Here is a 21,418-nt window from a genome sequence, read left to right as displayed (position 1 = left end):
CAGCAAAGGTTCTGTTGATGCAGGAGACTGAAATGCAGGTCATGTATCCCTTTAACCTTTTCAGTGCCAGAGGGGACTGCAGGGGCTCGTCTTCCTACACCCCTGGGCCCCTATCGAAATTGGAAAGAAATTGCACATTAAACGTGTTTGCTCGGTCCCCTTTAAAATAAACTTTATATAAATTTCACCTTTATATTTTGCATAGATTCTCGGTTTTCTACTTCATCCTAGGTTTGTATTTTATTGCTTTAGCAAAAAATATCTTTTGCAATTGAATTTCAATTTAATTATTTGTTCCCATTTACTTTTGTAGTAGGCAAGAAGAGTAGATAGATAGATAGATAGATAGATGATAGATTGGTAGATAAAAGATAGATTGATAGATAATAGGTAGATAGATAGATAGATAGATAGATAGATAGATAGGAAATAGATAGATAGATAGATAGATAGACGTGAGATAGATATATGATAGATAGATTAACAGATAGATAGATAGACGTGAGATAGATTGGTAGATAGATAGATAGATAGATAGATAGATAGATAGATAGATAGATAGATATATGATAGATAGATAGATTGATAGATTGACAGAGATAGATACATAGATAGATTGATGGATAGATTAGTGAGAGAAAGAGATAGATAGATAGATAGATAGATTGGTAGATATAAGATAGATTGATAGATAATAGATAAATAGATAAATAGATAGATAGATAGATAGATATATGATAGATAGATTAACAGATAGATACATTAAGATAGATAGCTAGATCTAAGATAGATTGGTAGATATAAGATAGATAGACGTGAGATAGATTGGTAGATATATGATAGATAGATAGATAGATACATAGATAGATACATAGATACATAGATAGATTGATGGATAGATAGATTAGTGAGATAGATAGATAGATAGATAGATAGATAGATAGATAGATAGATAGATAGGAGATAGATGCCCACGTTGATTTTCTTAAGCGTCATTTCTTTGCAATTCCACATGAATTAAAAAGTTCTGGTTTTCTATTGTATATTGCACCTAGGGGGGATCACCTCCATGATCAAGAAACATGGTCAGGTGCATGGTATATACAGTAACAATATAAATAGGGTTAGCAGAGGGGACAGGCCTACTGGTATTATTGTACACAGGCAAGTGCCTAAACCCAGTTCTAGGTGCAAACAAGATGTGGTTGCTGAATATGTACATGTGAATGAACTGGAGAGGGGATAGGGGTGCAATGATGCCTCACATAGTGTAGGATGATCCCAGGCAGACAACGATGAAACATCAAACATATGATGTAGATGAACCAAACAGAACTCTTGATTGTGCAGAAGTAATTACAACCATCACAATTGTATGTAGTGCATCAGGGCCACCTTGCAAAACACAGCTGTAGGGTGGCAAAGGTTACCCAACCGCAAGCAAGGTCTCCAAACACAAGTGAAATGCAGGACAGAAGGTTCACCATACTAAGAAGTATCTGCATCAATAGTTGACGACCAGGAGTTGTTCTACTCGACTGGTCGCTCCAATACTTCCATATTTCTTGGCACAAATTGCACAGGTGGAGAAAAGTTAGGTGGCTCAGTTATGGAAAAACGCATTGAGTTCCTCATACATGGGGGCCCTATCATGGTGGACGTGCATATCATAAGGCAACAGGTTCTCAGAGTGGACTCCACTTCGCATACCAGAAGATCCAAAGAGCAAGCTATGCCCAGAAGGCCTGGAGGATGGGAGGGCAGAATAGTGCATAGAGTAGTGGTAATTTTTATCATTGTCGGTGGATGAGTCCTGTTTAAGAGCGAAGTTGCCATTAATGCACAGTGGTGGGCTTAAGGGGGCGTCATACTCAGAGCTATTGTAGTCCGGAGACGTGTTACCATACAGTGACTCATATGTGGCACAGTAGCCATGGCTTCTCAAAGCATGAGTATTGGCCATGGAACTAGACTGACACTGTGAGCCTGAGAGCCTGGAACACTGATAGTTATAGGGGTGCATGGCAAAGGAAGAATTAGGGCCATGGTACCTCCCAGCTTCTTGACCTTGCTCAGTCAGGAAATTTCTGGAGTTAAGCTGCAAGCAGCCGGCCACCAGGTTGGTTGTGGGTTGGGAGAGGCCCTTGCACAGGGTTTGCACATAGGCCACTAAATCAGGCCTCTTCCCAGACCTAAGAATCTCGGAGAGGGCCCATATGTAGTTCTTAGCTAGCCTGAGAGTCTCGATCTTAGACAACTTCTGGGTCTTTGAGTAGCAGGGCACCACCTTCCTGAGGTTGTCCAGGGCTGAATTGAGGTCATGCATGCGGTTTCTCTCCCTGGCATTGGCTTTTTGTCTTCTCACCTTGGACCTCTCCATCCTGGCCTTAGTCATTTTCCTCTTTTTGGGGCCACGTTTCTTGGGCCTTTCTCCCTCAGCTTCCTCTGTCCCCTCCTCTTCCTCTTCTTCCTCATCATCATCCCCACCAATATCCCCATCGTCCTTGCTCTCACTCAGAGAACCCTCAGTGTGAACCTCCTGTAAGCTCTTCTCGCTGCTCTCATCCTTGTCACTCATGTCTTCATCACAGTCATCATCAGTCCAGGAGGCGAATTTCTGGACCTCCGGAATAAGACTGGTCTCGCTGAACAGCCTGGTCAACATGATGGCTAGGGACAGAAGATAAGACAAGTCAACACCAGAGACCTCTGAGGAGTACAAGAGGCAACAGTGATCTCACCTACTCAGCAATGTAACGCACAATGCAGAATAATATACTGATCCAGATTCATGTAATGATTACACCCCCAGACCCTTATATTGTTCTGTTGTCGCCCATGTTGTTCCAGGGCTAACATTACATATAAGAGCAACATACACCACAACAGAATAGGTAGGGGAGGGGGGGGGGGGGGGGGGGGTGTATGCAGATGTCTAAGGTATGCAAGGTATAGAAACCACATTAATATCGTATATAGAAGTTATCTAATCTATATATCTAGCTACCTACCTCATATCTATCTATCTATTTATTTTATATAAACTGACTAGTTAGCTATTTATACCAGTTATCTATATTTATTATTGTGTTAGAATGTTAATTATGTTACAAGAATATTGAATAGCATTTACTAATGTCTGGGGCTGATATATAACATTTAGGATGTTATAATTGTAATATCTCCATCAAATAAGTCGAAGCTAATATATAGCAGAAGACCACTTCTGCCCTACAACCTAGAGCACAATGACCTGACCCCAGGAACCTTTGTGGAACAATCGACTCTGGAACCTGAATCTTAAACTGCACATCATTTAATTTGGGACTAGGTAACTGCTATTTAAAATGTACTGTATAATATATACTTCCCCATGTCTTTTGCAGACCCCCCACAGTCCTACTTCAAAAAAACCAGGCGATCTTTCCTGGGCATGATTACAATTAATTGGCTTTCAATTTAGCCATCACCGCTCCAAATTAAAGCCTGTCAAATAATGTTGATAGATCCAATTATTATTTCATTATAAGATCCCAATTTCCCTGCCCTCTTCGTTTACATGGGGTATATTTATTCTGTTAAATAGATGGGTTCCCAGTTACAACCTAGACCTAGACGAAAAAGCTAGGATAAAGTTCACTGCTGCCCAGTAATAGGCGGGGGATCATGTCCTGTGAGGGTGCAACCATCACCTAAAATTTCAAAGTGTTTATTAAAAAAACACAAAAAAACACAAATGTTTTTGTATTTTTTAAAGATTTGTTTATATTTTTCTGTAAATATAAAAAATATATAACAATGTAATAATATAATAGCATGTCTACAATATGTATGTACAGATTTATACATTTATATACAATAAAATAAAATCTAGAGCTAATCATGCATCTTTAGTAATAAAAATATTACAAAATAAATAAAACATACAACAAATAATAATACATAATTTAAAAAATAAATAAAAAATCGCATGATTATAAAATGAAATAATAAAATAACCACAGATTTCTGTGTAGGATATAATGGAAATAATCACCAAAAAGAAAGGTAAAATATTCCAGTTTCTTGTATATAAACCTAGACAGATAGGGGGTTTAAGAGCTGGAAGGACAGACAGACAGAGGGTGAAGGCATCTAGCATCAGTATGGAGGTGACACCCGGCATTGTGTTCTTCTTGCCAATTTCCCTCTCTCATAATTCCCTGAGAAAAATCCACCAGACTTCCGACTATGCAAGAGACAGATCCCCGCAGCCATAGCCCCCTGAGCCCCTACAGAGCCAGGAGATGCCATCACGGCTTTAGGGGTTAATCCTAGATGGATGATGATCCGTAAGGTGGTCTCCATCCTTTCCGATGTCTCCTCCATAATAATAGCAAATAAAATAATACGGATGGGGGATTGTCTCATTCCTCTCTCTCCAAGTTGGAGAAGCCTCCTCTGAACCCAACTTACCTCCAGAGCTAGGCGCTGAAGAAATTTATGACATGGTTCAGATCATCTTCTGGGAGTAGAACAGTCTCCTTGAGGTTCTCAAGCTCCTTCAGAGTGCAATCCAAAAGGAGGAGAGGGTGGCATGTCTACCGAGTCATGGTACCAGCTCTGATGCCAGGCCATATGGTTGGCACGTCATCCGCGGGAGCGATCACACGGGAGCCTCTGATTGACGTGCGGTTGGATTGAGGGAGATTTGGGTCCCTAGGGGGGGAGGACTTACCATCTGTCACTCTCCTAAAAAAAAAAAAGAAAGGAAGAAAGAAAAAGGGAAGAGAGAGGAATAGATTTTCAAAATCTCTCCATCAGTGTGAGCTCTGCAAAATGGGGCAGAGGTATTCACTATATGTAGGGGGGAGGGGGTGACATGCCTACCTAACATCGAGGGTGTGAGCCCAAATTATTAGACAAGGAAGAGCTGGGAAGTTATAAATAGCCAATAATGGGGGGGGGGGGGGGGCGTTGTGTCTAAATTAGGGTGGGACAGGGGGTCATATTAGAGGGCTCTGCTTCATAGGAGTAAAATAAGAGAAGGAAGAAGCTGGATACCTGCTACAGAAAGGATCCCTGTTCTACACAGAATTATAATATATGTGCCCTCCCCAAGAAGAAAACTACTTCTAGTGGTCTGCCCATAGATAGATATGATATCAGAGAGAAAGATATACAGGTATGAGATTAGATGATAGATGATATAGATATTAGATGAGATAGAAAGATATGAGATATAGATATTAGATGAGATAGAAAGATAGATAGATATGAGATATAGATATTAGATGAGATAGAAAGATATGAGATATAGATATTAGATGAGATAGAAAGATAGATAGATATGAGATATAGATATTAGATGAGATAGAAAGATAGACAGACAAATAGATATGAGATATAGATATTAGATGAGATCGAAAGATTGACAGACAGATAGATATGAGATATAGATATTAGATGAGATAAAAAGATAGACAGAAGACAGATAGAAATATAGATATGAAAATTAAATATATAGATAAATAGAAAAATATTAGATATTAGATATGTAGATGGATAGAAATAGATAGATATGAGAATTAGATATAAAGATAAATAGAAACACAGATATTAGAAATGTAGATAGAAATAGATATTAGATATACAGTTGATAGAATAATATATTGTACATGTCATGCCATAGAGGTTACTCCTACAAAGAAACTGATGACCGCCACACATAACCTGAAAGGTTTTTAATTCATGATGGGAGGGTACGTGATATTGTGTTCAGTGAAAGAGTTAATGAATCAGGTGCTGTTTCTCCCAGCTGGCAGGGTGGGTTCCGTCCGCAGACTCCCAATGTGTGATCGCCACAAAGAGTGGGAATTTCTGCTGTTCCCCATCACAGAGATGTGTGATAGGTAGGAAGAAAAGAGATTTGGAGACTTGCCAAAAATCTGCTACAATAAAATCACCCCCACCCCTCACCCACATCACACATCTCCCCCTCCCTCACACATTCACATATATCACACACACACACACATACATACTCATACACACATGCACATGGTAAGTCCTCAGCAAACTATTGTGAGCCTGCAGAGCTTGCAGTCTACTTATCATGTAAATGCACCTCTAAAATCTGGATAACATCAGATGTATTAATGGTACGCCTTTGTAGGAAGCTCACTCTCATCTGGACAAGAGATGAATGATGGGGATCCCAGTCACAATGTAGATGTGGTGGACAGGAGAGGTAAAATGCCTGCACTACAGATAACAAGCCTGATGTACCATTCTGATAACTTTATGGCCTTTGTTCTAGAGTCTTCTGGGTATAAATACCATGGCATCTGTACTGGTATCTGCTGACAATGGAATGGTTTTGATTGCCTGTATTGCTTCCTGTTTATCTTCTTGAGATATCCTTGATGTGGCCTACATTAATATGACAAAGAGAATGCACACCCAATTGAAACAGATGTAAACCTTTATGACTAATTTAATAATATATCTTTATTATCTGTCTTTTACTGATCTTCAAATCCCCTGTCATCATAAGGTAAAAAGAAAAAAATACCTGCCTGCAGCCACCACTAGAGAGTGCTCACTGCATACAGTGTTACTGAGTTTACTGTATAAACAGTATAGACAGTAAGCTCCCTCTAGTGGTGACTGCAGGTTGTCATCAATTTTATCACAACTCTATGCAGGGAATTTGGCACCATATGGCAAAAGTAATGAACTATGACTGCTTTAAAAATATGTTATTAATAATCACAGAATATTGGGCATGATGATAAAGACACATTTGCTGAAGCTGGTGTCTGAGCTGGTCCCTTAAGAGATCGATTGGGGATAAATCTGGTGACCGGATAGGGGAGAGAGTTCTCATTAACCTTGTCTTGCCTGGCAGGAGAGAAGACCAGAGTCATCTTTGGGCCAGTTCGCCCTCATTTTTTTGTGCAATATAATTTATGGCCCTTTAGAAAAGAAGGGAGATCTTCAGAGGTTCATGGTAAACATGTTGAAGGAGGATGGGACCAACCTGGCCTGAGCTTCTGAGCAGCTGTAAGAATGGCTTCCACTGCGGTGCCAGCGACTTGTGAGAACACAAAATCTTGATTGCAGTTTTGATGAATTATTTCTTTGTCCTTTGGATATTGAGCATTTACATAAATGCCTCATATTAAGCGTCTGAATGTGATAATACATTGCACATCCCGATTCACTAATATCTTTCTTCTTGAATTCATGGAAATTAAATAAATCTACTTCACTTGTGATCATCAATACCATATCCTGAGTTTAGGGACCATATTGGGTTCCACAATCGCCCCTTCTCATGTCAATATTTTCTTTCAGGGAGTCATTGTTACTTATTGCATTGTATACTGTTACTGACGACGATTGATCTGTTTCTGAAGACCCGGTGATGCAGGACGCGTTCCATATACGTGAGCCAACAATCATAATCACTTGCATATGAGGCTTACATAAAAGTGGAGCTAGCATTTCTGTTTTGCTATTCAATGCCTTGTGTCTCCTAAAAAGGTTATATCTGGGATTAATGAGGGTCTGATGGACCTTTTTGGAATGTATTATAGCTCATTCTAATAGATTCTGGTCAATAGGGTGAAATTGTGAAAAGTATGTGTATATGTATATATATATATACAGTACAGACCAAAAGTTTGGACACACCTTCTCATTCAAAGCGTTTTCTTTATTTTCATGACTATGAAGGCATCAAAACTATGAATTAACACATATGGAATTATATACATAACAAACAAGTGGCCACTCGTTTTTCTTTACTTAGCTGCTTTTTTCTTGCCATAATACAAATTCTAACAGTCTATTCAGTAGGACTATCAGCTGTGTATCCACCTGACTTCTCCTCAACGCAACTGATGGTCCCAACCCCATTTATAAGGCAAGAAATCCCACTTAATAAACCTGACAGGGCACACCTGTGAAGTGAAAACCATTTCAGGGGACTACCTCTTGAAGCTCATCAAGAGAATGCCAAGAGTGTGCAAAGCAGTAATCAAAGCAAAAGGTGGCTACTTTGAAGAACCTAGCATATGACATATTTTCAGTTGTTTCACACTTGTTTGTTATGTATATAATTCCACATGTGTTAATTCATAGTTTTGATGCCTTCAGTGTGAATCTACAATTTTCATAGTCATGAAAATAAAGAAAACTCTTTGAATGAGAAGGTGTGTCCAAACTTTTGAAGCTCATCAAGAGAATATATATACACACACACTCATTGACAAAAAAAATAACGTACCCAGATAGACATGCCAGTGTCATGGCAGGGCTTCCAACTGGCAATTTTCAGCAGGATAATGCTCGCCCACACACAAACTTCCTTGGCCTGCCCGGTCACCAGATTTATCCCCAATCGAGCATTTATGGGACCAGTCCAGACACAAGCTTCAGCAACCTAGGAGTGTGCAGGATCTACAGGCCCAGCTACATCATCTGTGGGCAAATGCACCGCAGGACACCATACTGAACCTGTATGCCTCCATGCTCAACCATTTCTCATCTTGTATCCAGGCTAGAGGCGGCCCAGCAGGTACTAGAGCCTTTTTTCTATTGTAGTCTTCCCCAATAAACTTATTGTAAATATATATATATATATATCATTACAGTCACACATATAAAGTTTCATTCCAACTACTCCTTCTTGGTGCGTTTTTCCGTTGTCAATAAGTTTATATATATATACAGTACAGACCAAAAGTTTGGACACACCTTCTCATTCAAAGAGTTTTCTTTATTTTCATGACTATGAAAATTGTAGATTCACACTGAAGGCATCAAAACTATGAATTAACACATGTGGAATTATATACATAACAAACAAGTGTGAAACAACTGAAAATATGTCATATTCTAGGTTCTTCAAAGTAGCCACCTTTTGCTTTGATTACTGCTTTGCACACTCTTGGCATTCTCTTGATGAGCTTCAAGAGGTAGTCCCCTGAAATGGTTTTCACTTCACAGGTGTGCCCTGTCAGGTTTAATAAGTGGGATTTCTTATAAATGGGGTTTGGACCATCAGTTGCGTTGAGGAGAAGTCAGGTGGATACACAGCTGATAGTCCTACTTAATAGACTGTTAGAATTTGTATTATGGCAAGAAAAAAGCAGCTAAGTAAAGAAAAACGAGTGGCCATCATTACTTTAAGAAATGAAGGTCAGTCAGTCAGCCGAAAAATTGGGAAAACTTTAAAAGTAAGGGCTATTTGACCATGAAGGAGAGTGATGGGGTGCTGCGCCAGATGGCCTGGCCTCCACAGTCACCGGACCTGAACCCAATCGAGATGGTTTGGGGTGAGCTGGACCGCAGAGTGAAGGCAAAAGGGCCAACAAGTGCTAAGCATCTCTGGGAACTCCTTCAAGACTGTTGGAAGACCATTCAGGGGACTACCTCTTGAAGCTCATCAAGAGAATGCCAAGAGTGTGCAAAGCAGTAATCAAAGCAAAAGGTGGCTACTTTGAAGAACCTAGAATATGACATATTTTCAGTTGTTTCACACTTGTTTGTTATGTATATAATTCCACATGTGTTAATTCATAGTTTTGATGCCTTCATAGTCATGAAAATAAAGAAAACTATTTGAATGAGAAGGTGTGTCCAAACTTTTGGTCTGTACTGTATATATAGAGAGAGGTTCTATCTGTGTATATATATGACTGTATATGTGTGTATAACTCTACATTCTATCAATTTATTTGTATTAATGTGTTGTGTATTGATATGTCTGTATGTTTCATGTGTTCAGTGACACAGCATAGATCCGTAATACAGCCATGTGCATGAACCCAAGCGTCTTTTTCCTGGACATCCCATTGATGACTATACCTGATCCTGAGTATTCATTACCTGCCAGCTGTGCCTACTGCCTCTCCTCTGTATGACATGGACTGCCAACCTTGTTCCTGCCTCCCAATTTTCCCTTACCTGACCTCCTGTTGCTAACCTCTGAGTTGACCTTAGACCTGTCAGATCCTAGCCTTTGCTGCCACATCTGAGCTGCTCCTTAGAATCTGCCATCTGGGAGCCTGGCGTATCCTCCACATACGGCAGTAACAGTCTATGTTTCTGGGTTATGTGCCTTCACTAGTTGTGTGCTGTATCATTTTGAGGCTTGAATTCCAGTAGTACACAATAATCCTGTGTTTGTGTGTATGCGGTGTCACTGTACTGTGATGTCCTTGTGCCCATATGACCATTCCTGTTTCTTGTGTTGTATTGTGTTGTTTTTATGTATGATGCATATTTGCTAGGTATGTGTTTTGGTGTTATATGAGCTGGCCACAGGGTCGGTGTATTCTGATTTTAATGTGTATGTTTCCATGTGCATGGCCGGTATGTGACACTATGGTTACATGTATGACATATTCTGGGTGTCCGGGCACATCACTGCTGTTCTCTCTCCATCCATACATAAAACTACCATGTAAATGACCTTATTAACTCAAGCAGCTGATTATGTTGAGCCAATAATTCCTCCATCAAAGGCTCTGATTTATACGATAGAGCTGCTGTGTCCTTGCCAGTCCCTGGGCATGCCACCTCGGATGTCACCTCATGTCCAACTTGGGCAGTAATAGGAAGAGCGCTGCTACATGGGCTTTAATTCCTTTGCCTTTGTCAGATGCATTTCTTGCCAACTAAATCCCTTGATACCTTAGTTAGAGCTCTGCCCACCTCTTACCCTTCTGGCACACGGCTCTCTTTTTAACTACATCTCAATTTAAATTGAAACTGGCATTATAATGGAAGTTATGGGGAACAAGGATTATTGATTTATAAGCATTATTTATATAGCATCAACATATTAAGCAGCCCTACATGCACTCACATCAATCCCTGCCCCCCACTGGGACTCACAATCCTCCTCTTCTCCAGTACACACACAGTGGGCCATACTGTCTTAAATGAGTTGAGCAGGATTAAGATAACAGGGCTGCTTTGTTATAGGAACAGTGCCTCACCTGTCTGTGGATTGTATCTGGTATTGCAGCTTGGCTCTTACAGAGTGAATTTCGCTGAGCTACAATATCAGACATAACCTGGGGATAGTCTCAAAGAAAGCAGCAATGTTCTTTAATCACATACAACCCCCTCAGTCCCCTCTTGCCCTGCACTATATATTTATGGGATGGACAAGTGGGCATTAAAGGGGTTTTCCGAGATTTTGATACTGATGACGTATCCTCAGGATATCGGGACCCGGGACTCCCGCCGATCAGCTGTCTGAGAAGGCAGCAGCCCTCCTGTGAGCGCCTTGGCCTTCTCATAGCTTATCAAGCACAGCAATGTACATTTGATAGGTCATCAGTATCAAAATCTCGGAAAACCCCTTTTAATGCATGCCAAATGAATGGCAGAATATTATAGTAGGAATAAACACTATGCAGGTACAGTTTGCCACCCTAGGCTTGGGATGTGATGTCCAATTTCACTTACAGTACAGAATGGATCGCTATGCGCCATTTTTCTAATCTGATGATCCGTCTGTGCAGAGGTTCTCCTCTGTGCACATCTTGCTGTCATTCAAGTTTCTTGGTTGTTCTCCCAACTACCAAGACTCACAATGTTAAGCAGCCTAGGTGTGTATTGATCTGCTGCAGTGTTAAACCATAGCATCACAGTTCCATGATTCTGTCCCTCTCAGTTTGGGACAAGTGCCGATAACTGGCACATCGATGAACAGGAGGCATACCACAATCATCCCACACAAATTGATCTGAATTTTGAGGTTTCATGTGGCTAAAAAATTATGCTTTTAATCTGGCTTTTATGTCCCCTCCACATGCCACAGATTGGAGCTAGGTGCTTGAGAATTTGATTATCTGCAGATTATTGCGATACCTGCTACTTCCTCGATTTGCATAATCTTACAGCTGTTGCAATTTCAATGTTGAAAAGTGTAGATGGAAAATTAAAAAGAATATCACCAAAAATCTTTTAAAAGTATATTTAACATACAAACTACATTTAAACAATGGGTCATTTTCTGATGACACATTCTATTTAAATTGCTTTAGTCTTTTGTCTAAACCTACCTCTCACAAAAAAAGTTAGACAAGTTATACATGTAGTGCTGTTAAAATATATAAATCATAAAAAGGCAAGTCATATAAATAAGTTGGGGCTTTTGGAGTGTGATGATAAATAAAATGAAGAAAAAAAAAGACACATCTTTAAAGGGGTTGTCTTAAATTTCATTTTATAAACTTTGTTTTATAAAAAAAAAAAAAAAAAATCAGACAACCCCGTTACGTCCTAAAACTGTTAGTTTCCTTAAAGGAATTGTCTGAGTTAAATAAAAATTTGGGCAGTGTCTGTAAATGTGCTAAAATAACAGAAGAGAAACTTTTCTCCCCTGCTTCTTCCAGCACTGTGCTCCGGTCCTGGGGAAGTTCTGAACACACAGGTCACCTTACGGGAAATCATAGGTTTCAGCAGTACACAGGATGTCACCACTGAAGCCAGTAATTGACTGCAGTGGTGACCTGTGTACACAGAATACTACCTCTGAAGATGCAAAAACAAACAGCAGCGCTGAGGACTGGAATACTGCGCTGAAAGCAACAGGTGAGGAAGGGGGTAGGTATCTCTTCTTTTGGTATTTTGTCGAGTTTTTATTGAACTTGGACAGCTACTTTAAAGTTTTTAGGTCATCAGTATCTAATCAGTGGGGGTCCGACCCCTGGCACCCCCAACGTTCAGGTGTTTGAATAGGCCATGACACTCTGATTAGTGCCGTGGCATCTTCCTAAGACAGTGACGTCATGTTCATCAGTCACATGGCCTAGGGATTAGATCAGTCCCACTGAAGTGAATGGGGCTGAGATGCAATACCAAGCACAGCTGCTATCTAATGTTTGGTGCTGTGCTTGATGAGCTGCAAGGCGGCCAGAGTGCTCACCGGTGTGCTGCAGCCGGAGGGGGTCCCAAGTGTTGGACCACCAGTTCATCTGATATTCATGATCTATTCTGAGGATAGGTCATCAATATCAGAATCCTGGAAAACCCCTTTAAGGCACATTTCACATGTGTGTTAAAAACACATAAAAAAACTGATGACATCCCCACAGAAAAACCTGATGGTTTATCACCAGGATGGGCCATCACTAGATGTTCCGCAGGGGTCCAACGACCCGCACCCCTGACAATCTGCTCCAGCACTGGAAGCAGACAACTCACCCAATTCACCCTTGGATTACATTACCAGACTCATGAGCTGGGTGGTGTCACGCTTCGGTGTGGGAGGGAAACACTGCACTGAGCATAGGAGGGAAGGAGGAAACAGGGAATCAGGCCTGAGAACTAGGGAAGGAAGATAGACACCTCCTAGTGAAAACCCTAACCAAAATCCTGACTGACTACCAGTATGAACAGACCCAAAGGTAGGTGAGTTTATACGCAAGAATACCTAGAGTCCTATCTAGCCCTATAGGACCCTAGTACTAACGGCAGGGACGAGACAACCTGTTCCTCCAAAAGGAAGGACAAACAGGAGTCTACTTTAGGCCTAATACAAACAATAGGGAAATGCAACACACAGAACCCAAACAAAATACAAAAGGGAAAGGAAAGACATAACTTCAAAGAGGCTATGGAAGCACCAGGAACTCAGCCGAGATCCAACCACAAACAATGCACAGGCACAGAAGCTATAAACCACACAGCATAGTGGGAGAAGCAACTATAAAGCAACACCTGGAGGCAAGGGGTATGGCCATTACCAGAAACAACACAGACACCTATTGATCCACAAGGAAAACCTGTCAGATCAAACCACGTGTTGCCAGTCTCACAGATCTCCAGCCACTCACTGTCGCCGGGACGTCCGTATACCTCGGTATGTCTGTGACAGGTGGATTTCCTGAATGCGAGTTTGTGAATCCTCTCAATGTCATTCAAACAAAGGTGACTTCCTATAAGAATAAGGTTTTCCAATCTAAAAGCAACTTGTTGATGTTGAAGAAATTTGTGACAAATTTTTCAAGATGGTGGACACTGCATAATAGCTTTAGTGCTGAAGGTCTACATTTTGAGAACTAGTGGCAGCCATTTTGTAGACAAATGACTAGAGATGAGCGAAGTTTAGAAAAAATTAGATTTGGCAGCACCACCAAAGTGTGCCATGAAATTTGATTAGTTACAAATTAACTTGACACGGTCTCTATAAATCAGGTATACTCTGGCCACGCTACTTTAGGGTATGGCCCCGCTAGGCTGCGGTGAAGAACCGCGTGGCATAATTAGCTCGCAGCTGCCTTTCATTTAATAATGAAGACAGCACTGTATAGTCGGTCCTCATTGTTAATGGCCGTGTGGCACTTTTAATGCACCTTTAAACAGGGGCTGTTGCCTGTATGGGGTTTGGCTGGTTATGTGGGGGCAACCCGGCATGCCCCCTTTTTCAAGCCCAGCGCTCTCCTGCCCTACAGGTGGGAGCCTTTCTTCTGCCATCTGCTTTTCCTCCTTTTCCACATCATCTAATATGGATGAGAATATGTCATCAGGAACAACCAGCTCCCCCTCTCTCTGCATCTTGCTGACTTTCCTAGGACATGGAGACTTTGAAGCATGATTTGGAAGAAGTGAAGCCAGCAAAAGATGAGGATGGTCATCATTAAGACCTGGTCCCCCTAAGGGGTGCAGACTGGATGTTATTGGTTGGCAAACTGGCAGTGGAATAATAAAGGCTTCCATCTTATTGGTATACAATTCTTCTATTAATCATTCTTAGCAACACTGTCTCTAGCGCTTGCCATGTGTCTCCCTATGCTCAGCTCACAGGACAATGGCGGAGACCGCACGGCATGAGGGTTTTATAGGGCTGTGACATTACAGGGGATGGCTATCTGCGGATTGGCTGGCTGCACGTTATTATGGGTGATCTTGTGTTCCCGGGCTTGTCTCTTCTACACTTAGTTTCTCTTTGTAAAACGTGCAGCCACCATTTTATGAAAACCTGCCAATCAAAGTTTTCCTAAACTTCGGACCGAATTCCACTCTGAATGCTTCGCTCAATACTACATGACCTATTCATAGGAAATCAGGCTATCAGTTCCATAGTGTTCATTCCCCAAAAGTCGCTGGTAAACCGAAGTCCTTGAGTTGTCCTCCTCTTCCATTCAACTGTATCTTAGGCTTAATCAGTGGGGGTCCGACTCCTGGCACCCCTACCGTTCAGCTGTTTGAAGAGGCAGTTGCATACCCGTGAGCATTGCGGCCTCTTCATAGGCCAGTGACGGCACGTTCATCGGTCACATGGCCAGTGATGGTCAGTTCGCAGTGTTCGCCAGTGAACACATACAGGCTGCCATCTTTAGTAAGGTAGACTCACCCGTCCGGCGATGCACAGGTAAGCCCTTAGGGCTCTTTCACACGAGCAGATGCCGTGCGGGTAATCTGCTGCGTGAAAGAGAGCCAAGCCCCGTCCTGGACCGCAGAGACACGGAGCAGTAACATGATTGATAATGCTCCGTGCCTCTCTGTGATCTTTTTACTACAAAATCACGCTGACAACTTTATCTCACTGTGATTTTGTAGTAAAACGGTCACAGAGAAGCATGGAGCATTATTAATCATGTTACTGCTCCGTGTCTCTGCTGTCCGGGACGGGGCTAGGCTGTCTTTCACGCATCGGATTCCACGCACGGCATCCGCTCGTGTGAAAGAGCCCTTACCTGTGCCTGTGCCGGGAGACGGTCTAAAATCAAATGCAGTCACCGGGAGCAGGCAGTTCCGAGAACAGCCCGATGAAGTCCCCCAGCGGCTGTTCTCGGAACTGCCTGCTCCCGGTGACTGCATTTGATTTCAGACTGGCTCCCGGCACAGGCACAGGTAAGGGCTTACCTGTGCATCGCCGGACGGGTGAGTCTACCTTACTAAAGATGGCAGAACACTGCGAACTGACCATCACTGCACATGGCCTAGGCACAGCTCAGCCCCATAGAAGTAAATGGGCCTGGTCTGTAATACCAAGCACAGCCACTATACAATGTACAGTCTGTGCTTGTTATCCTGTGAGGAGGCCACAGAGCGGAATGGCCTCTTAAAACAGCTGATCGGTGGGGATGCCAGGAGTCAGACCACCACCAATAATCTGATATTGACAACCTATACTGGTTATATGTTTTTGGATAACCAGAAAATGGTTTCACAGAATTCCACTGCTAAAATAAGGTGAGTTTGTCATTTCACACATTTGGCTATAAATTCAGTGTTTACCACTGACTATTCCCTGGTGTGGTAGTTGTGTGTGTGTGTGAAGCGCAGGTTAATCAGACAGCTGCAGCACAGACTGAGATCTAGCTGAAATATGAAATGCATAGCAGATTATCATTTGCATAAGACACACTTCTATAATTAACATTGTGCACAGAGGACCCTAGAAACCTTCCTCATAGGGCATGTACTATGCCCAGTGCTGGAAAGGGATCCTATTGTGTGTCCTTATCTACCTGTCAGAGCTGTGTGGATGGCGTCTAAGTAGAAGCACACAAAGTCCGGTTCTGTATTACGGAGTGGTGGGAACACTGAACACTACCTCTCTAATATGGCATCCAATGAAACGTGACATGAATCAGAATTCAATGAAAAAACCTCCATGTGCCTCGATACAAAATCAGAGGCATGCAGTACAGTAGGGCCCCACAGAATTCGATGGCTCCTGTTATATGAATCCATACAATGGTGGCTCAGTGGTCACTTGCCTTGCTGTGCTGGGGTTCTGGGTTTGAATCTGACCTTAAGGAATACATCTGCATGGAGTTTGTATGTTCTCCCTTTGTTTTGTGGGTACAGTACAATAGTGTGCATGATACCACTGATCCTAAGGGATCATTATAAGCAATTGCAGAACCCCTGACTTGTGGGGTGTATTCACTGAAGAAGTTCATTTCTAAGAAATAGAACTGTCTATAGGAAGCTGCATGCATGGAACTGCATTCTTTGTACATATGTACTTTATGTTTTGCTTTAGGTTAGCATGGGAAGAAGCAGCAAAATAACACCAAACATAGATTAGTCTGCGATGGCACAGCCTTATTGTCCCAAGACAAATTATTACACGTTCAGTCAGACCATTCACTGTGGGTGGAGAGGAAAGGGGATGACTGAAGTAGAGCATCACACATTATACTGATAAGTGCAATGCTCTTCTGTAGACGTCTTTACCTAACCCTTCAAGAGAACATTACAGATGTGACATTGTTAAGGCCTCTTCACACGACCATATACGTTTTACGGTCCACAAATTCTGGATCTACAAAATACGGATGCAGTCCATGTGCATCCCACAATTTTTGCAAGATCCACTGTGAAAAAAAGCATATTCTTGTCCGCAAAACGGACACGAATAGGACAGGTTCTACAATTTGTGGCCCAGCCGCACGGATGCGGCCAGCACACGGATGAAATTAATTGGTCTGTGTGCGATCCAGAAAAAATGTGGATCGGACACGGACCAACAATACGGTCCTGTGCATGAGGCCTAATAGTTAGGGTTATTGTTCAGATGACATCTTCCCTCACAGTGAACTGATGATGGACGACCTATCTATATAGTTTTATACCAATGTGCTAACTGGACATTATTTTGAATTGAATTTCCAGTGGATGAAATGAAAAAACAAAAAAGCAAAAAAATATATAATTAAATATAATTTAGAATTTGCCTCACTTCAGCAAATGGCATTTATCATGTACAGAAAGTTAATACAAGGCACTTACTAATGTATTGTGGTTGTCCATATTGTCTCCTTTGCTGGCTTGATTCATTTTCCTTAGATTACATTATACACTGCTCGTTTCTAGGGATTAAGAAGTGATGGCCGTGCTTGCACTCTATAGTAAAAAGCGCTGGCCTTTGGGCACTCCCACAATTCCAGTCACCAGAGAGATCAGCGCTTTTTCCTATAGTGTGCAAGCATGACCACCACTCATGGCTTGCAGGGTGGTCGTAACCATGGAAATGAGCAGTGTATAACGTGATGGAAAAATGAATTCAGCCAGCAAAGGAGGCAATATGGAAAATCACAATACATTAGTAAGTGCATTAACAGAGGGGAGTCTCATGTTCAAGACCCTCACTTATCAGCGTGTCTCCTGCTCTGGACAATTGGGCACAGCCTTTCATTACATGCACAGCCCATTGAGATCACAAAAAAAGCCTACGTAATGCTTCAGGGACATAGAATACTTGCTGCTGGGTTCCCAAACATTACAAATTAACGGCTCATGCACCCGGCTGTTGCCCGGTCGTGTCCGTATTGCAGCCCGCAAATAGCAGGTCTGCAATATGCGGGCACCGGTTATGTGCACCCTGCATCACGGATGCAGACCCATTGACTTGAATGGGTCTGCAATCCAGAAGGTCTGGTGCGGAACGGAGGCACGGAACCCCACGGAAGCGAGTGCTTCCATGGGTTTTCTGTCCGTGCCTCTGCACTGCAAAAAAGTAGCGCATGCACTACTTTTTGTGGTGCGGATGACCACAGACCCATTCAATTTGAATGGGTCTGGATCCATCTGCGAAATCTGCATGGATGTTGCCCGTGCATTGGGGACTGCAAATTGCTGTCCCCAATGCACGGAACGGCCGTTCAACAGCCGTGTGCACGACCCTAAAAGAAGGCCTAACCCCTTAAAAGTGGTTTATTTGAAGAAGTGGTTTACTTGGGTCTGGGATTGCCTACCCTTATGATAAATCTTAATTGCCGAATAACAAAAGGTCCAACCACTTTCTCATGTACTTTCTGTTTCATTTCCTTTTCTCCAGTAAAGGAGTCATTCAGACTGTAGGTTTATTTTATGGAACTGTCATCTAAGCAGTTCCCTCACATACTGTTGCAGGTTCACCACCGTTATAATACAAGCATGGGCATAACTATTACCATAGAAGCCATAGCACTGAGGTTGGGGGGCTCAGTCCGGGGCAAGGTACCTTTTTCTGGGGAATAACAATTTTGCTTTTTGTTATAATGTGGTGCTATTATACATCCATTTAATTATTGCTGCTGTTTTAATTTTCTTACACTGGTGGGTGCCACATTTTATTTTGCTATGGAGCCCTATAAATTAATGTTACACCCCTTAACAGAACTATAATATTGCCCAGAAATCCATGATGTACTGTATGTCTATATTAGAGTAACACGTTGGCGTGCAGACCATGCCGGGATAACACACTGTTTATGGAGATTGTGTATCTGTTGGTGACTGCACTGTCTCATGGCAGATTCCCAATTAACCTTTCCATATTTAATTTACCATTTGTAAATATGTACAGGTGGGGGACAAATAAATGGCACCTGCGTACGAGCCTGGCAGGATGGCTGGAAGAAGGGCCCTGGCACAGGTGTGGGCCACACAGATTGTCTTTGATGAATATTATGTCTCACCCCGTGTTGTTTTTTTGCAGTGAGAAAATCTACACTTATTTATTTGCTCGAACACCGTTGAATAGAGAATGCATACAGCTCTGAAGGCAGTGATGTGAATTCTGTTACTTTTGTTTCTGGGAAAGCTGGATGACAACCCCTAGGGGCGTTGAATTGGTGACTTTATCGGATGTCACTCAGCTTTCCACAAACAACTTATGAGAACTTTTAGGGTACCTGCACACAATGCGGATTACGTGGGGTTTTTCCGCATAAATGTTCGTGCAGAAAAACCGCAGCGTAATACATAACCAGCAAAGTGAATGAGATTTGACACTTTACACATTGCTTTTTTCTTCCGCGCGGAAATTGACCTGTCGTGCATATTTTTAAATCTGCAGCATGTCAATTCTGCACCTTCTGTATAGCGGTTTTCCCCATAGACTTCAATGGGATTGTAAATATAAACAGAAAATCCGCACAAAATATCTGCAACAAAAAAATGCATTAAAAAAGTGCCAAAACAGTGCTAAATAGTGCGGATTTATGTACTTTTTTTTGTGGGGAATTCATGCGGATTTTCTGCACACAGATCTGTGTGCAGGTAGCCCTTAGGGTGAGTTCACACATGACTGATTTGCTGAAGATCTGCCAACGCTGATTTTTGTGCTGCAAATCTGCAGCCTTGTACAGTACCAACAAAGTGGATGAGAAATTCGGAATTTTCATTCACACGCTGCGTACAAAGAACACAGCAGAAAAGGTGCAGCATTGCAGATTCTAAATCTGCAGCATGCCAATTTCTCCTGTGGATTTCACCCTTTGCAATGGAGAGAGTGAAATCCAATGGCTTTTCCACGGTAAGAAACACATGTTCCATAAGACGGAAATCAAAACGGAAACCTTTAGAGGCATTCTGTTTTGATCCGTCATAATAGAAGTCTATGGGCAAACATAACGGATCCGTCTGGTTTCCATTATGCTGGAAAACAAAGTTCTGACGACAGGACTTTCTTTTTCGTCCAGCATAATGGAAAACAGACGGATCCGTTATGTTTACCCATAGACTTCTATTATGATAGAAATCAAATCCGTTTTGATTTCCGTCTTATGGATTCCGTTATTTTCTATTATAACCATGTTATAACGGAAAGCCATAACGGACTCCATAACGGTGATGTGAACAAGCCCTAACATTGGTTTTTGGTTTAGATTTGATGTGGTTTTGCTGCAGATCTCAGATGTCTCTTTTACCGCAAACATAATTGACATGCTGCAGATTTTGAAATTCGCACGGCAGGTCAATTTCCACGTGGAAATTTGTGTAATCTTATACACTTTGCTGGTACTGTACTACTCTGCATTTTTTCTGCATGGAAATCCGCACGGAAAAATCGCTGCATATTCCGCAATGTGTGCAGGTGGCATAAACTGTAGAAATTCCTCACCGAAACCACAAGAAATGCACATTAATTCACGCTTTTTTTTGCATGTTTCGGAATACGTGTGTTTTTTTACGTGCGGATACCCCTGCGGAAAAACCGCAGTATATTACAGTACCAGCAAAGTGTATGAGATTACACAAATCTCATGTACACTTTGCGGAATTTTTTTCTGTGTGGAAACTGACCAGAATTGCGGATTTCAAAATAAATAGCATGTCAATTATGTTTGCGATTTTAGATGTGGATTTCACCGGTTTCAATGGAAGAGTGAGATCTGCGGCAAAACCGCATCAAATCCACACCAAAAGCCGCAATAAGACATTCCAGATTTTGGTGCGGATATGCTGCAGAATGGCACATAAATCCGCACGGAAATTCGTGCAGATCCTATGTGTGTTCACCCGGACTGTGTACAGGTGGCCTTAGTGTTTTTTTGAACGTTTTTATGCAGTTTTGTTACATATTTTCATGTGGATTTTCTGTTTACGTTAACAACTCTTTTGAAGTCTAAGGGGAAAACCACGCTACAGAAGGTGCGAATAGGACAAACTGACATGCTGCAAATTGTAAAAT

At 41.8% G+C, this 21,418-nt stretch overlaps 1 protein-coding gene across 1 annotated transcript; it reads right to left on the bottom strand.

The window, feature by feature from the left end:
* Positions 1 to 1,603: 1,603 nt before the first annotated feature.
* NEUROD2 (neuronal differentiation 2) lies at positions 1,604 to 2,665 on the bottom strand. The gene has a single exon (XM_040438196.1). The coding sequence runs from the start codon at positions 2,663 to 2,665 to the stop codon at positions 1,604 to 1,606; it is 1,062 nt and encodes a 353-aa protein (XP_040294130.1).
* Positions 2,666 to 21,418: the final 18,753 nt, after the last annotated feature.

The sequence above is a fragment of the Bufo bufo genome, chromosome 6 (assembly GCF_905171765.1).
Source record: "Bufo bufo chromosome 6, aBufBuf1.1, whole genome shotgun sequence".
Classification (NCBI taxonomy): domain Eukaryota; kingdom Metazoa; phylum Chordata; class Amphibia; order Anura; family Bufonidae; genus Bufo; species Bufo bufo.
The sequence above is the reverse complement of the archived record's forward strand: the minus strand, read 5'-3'. Positions and strand labels throughout refer to the sequence as shown.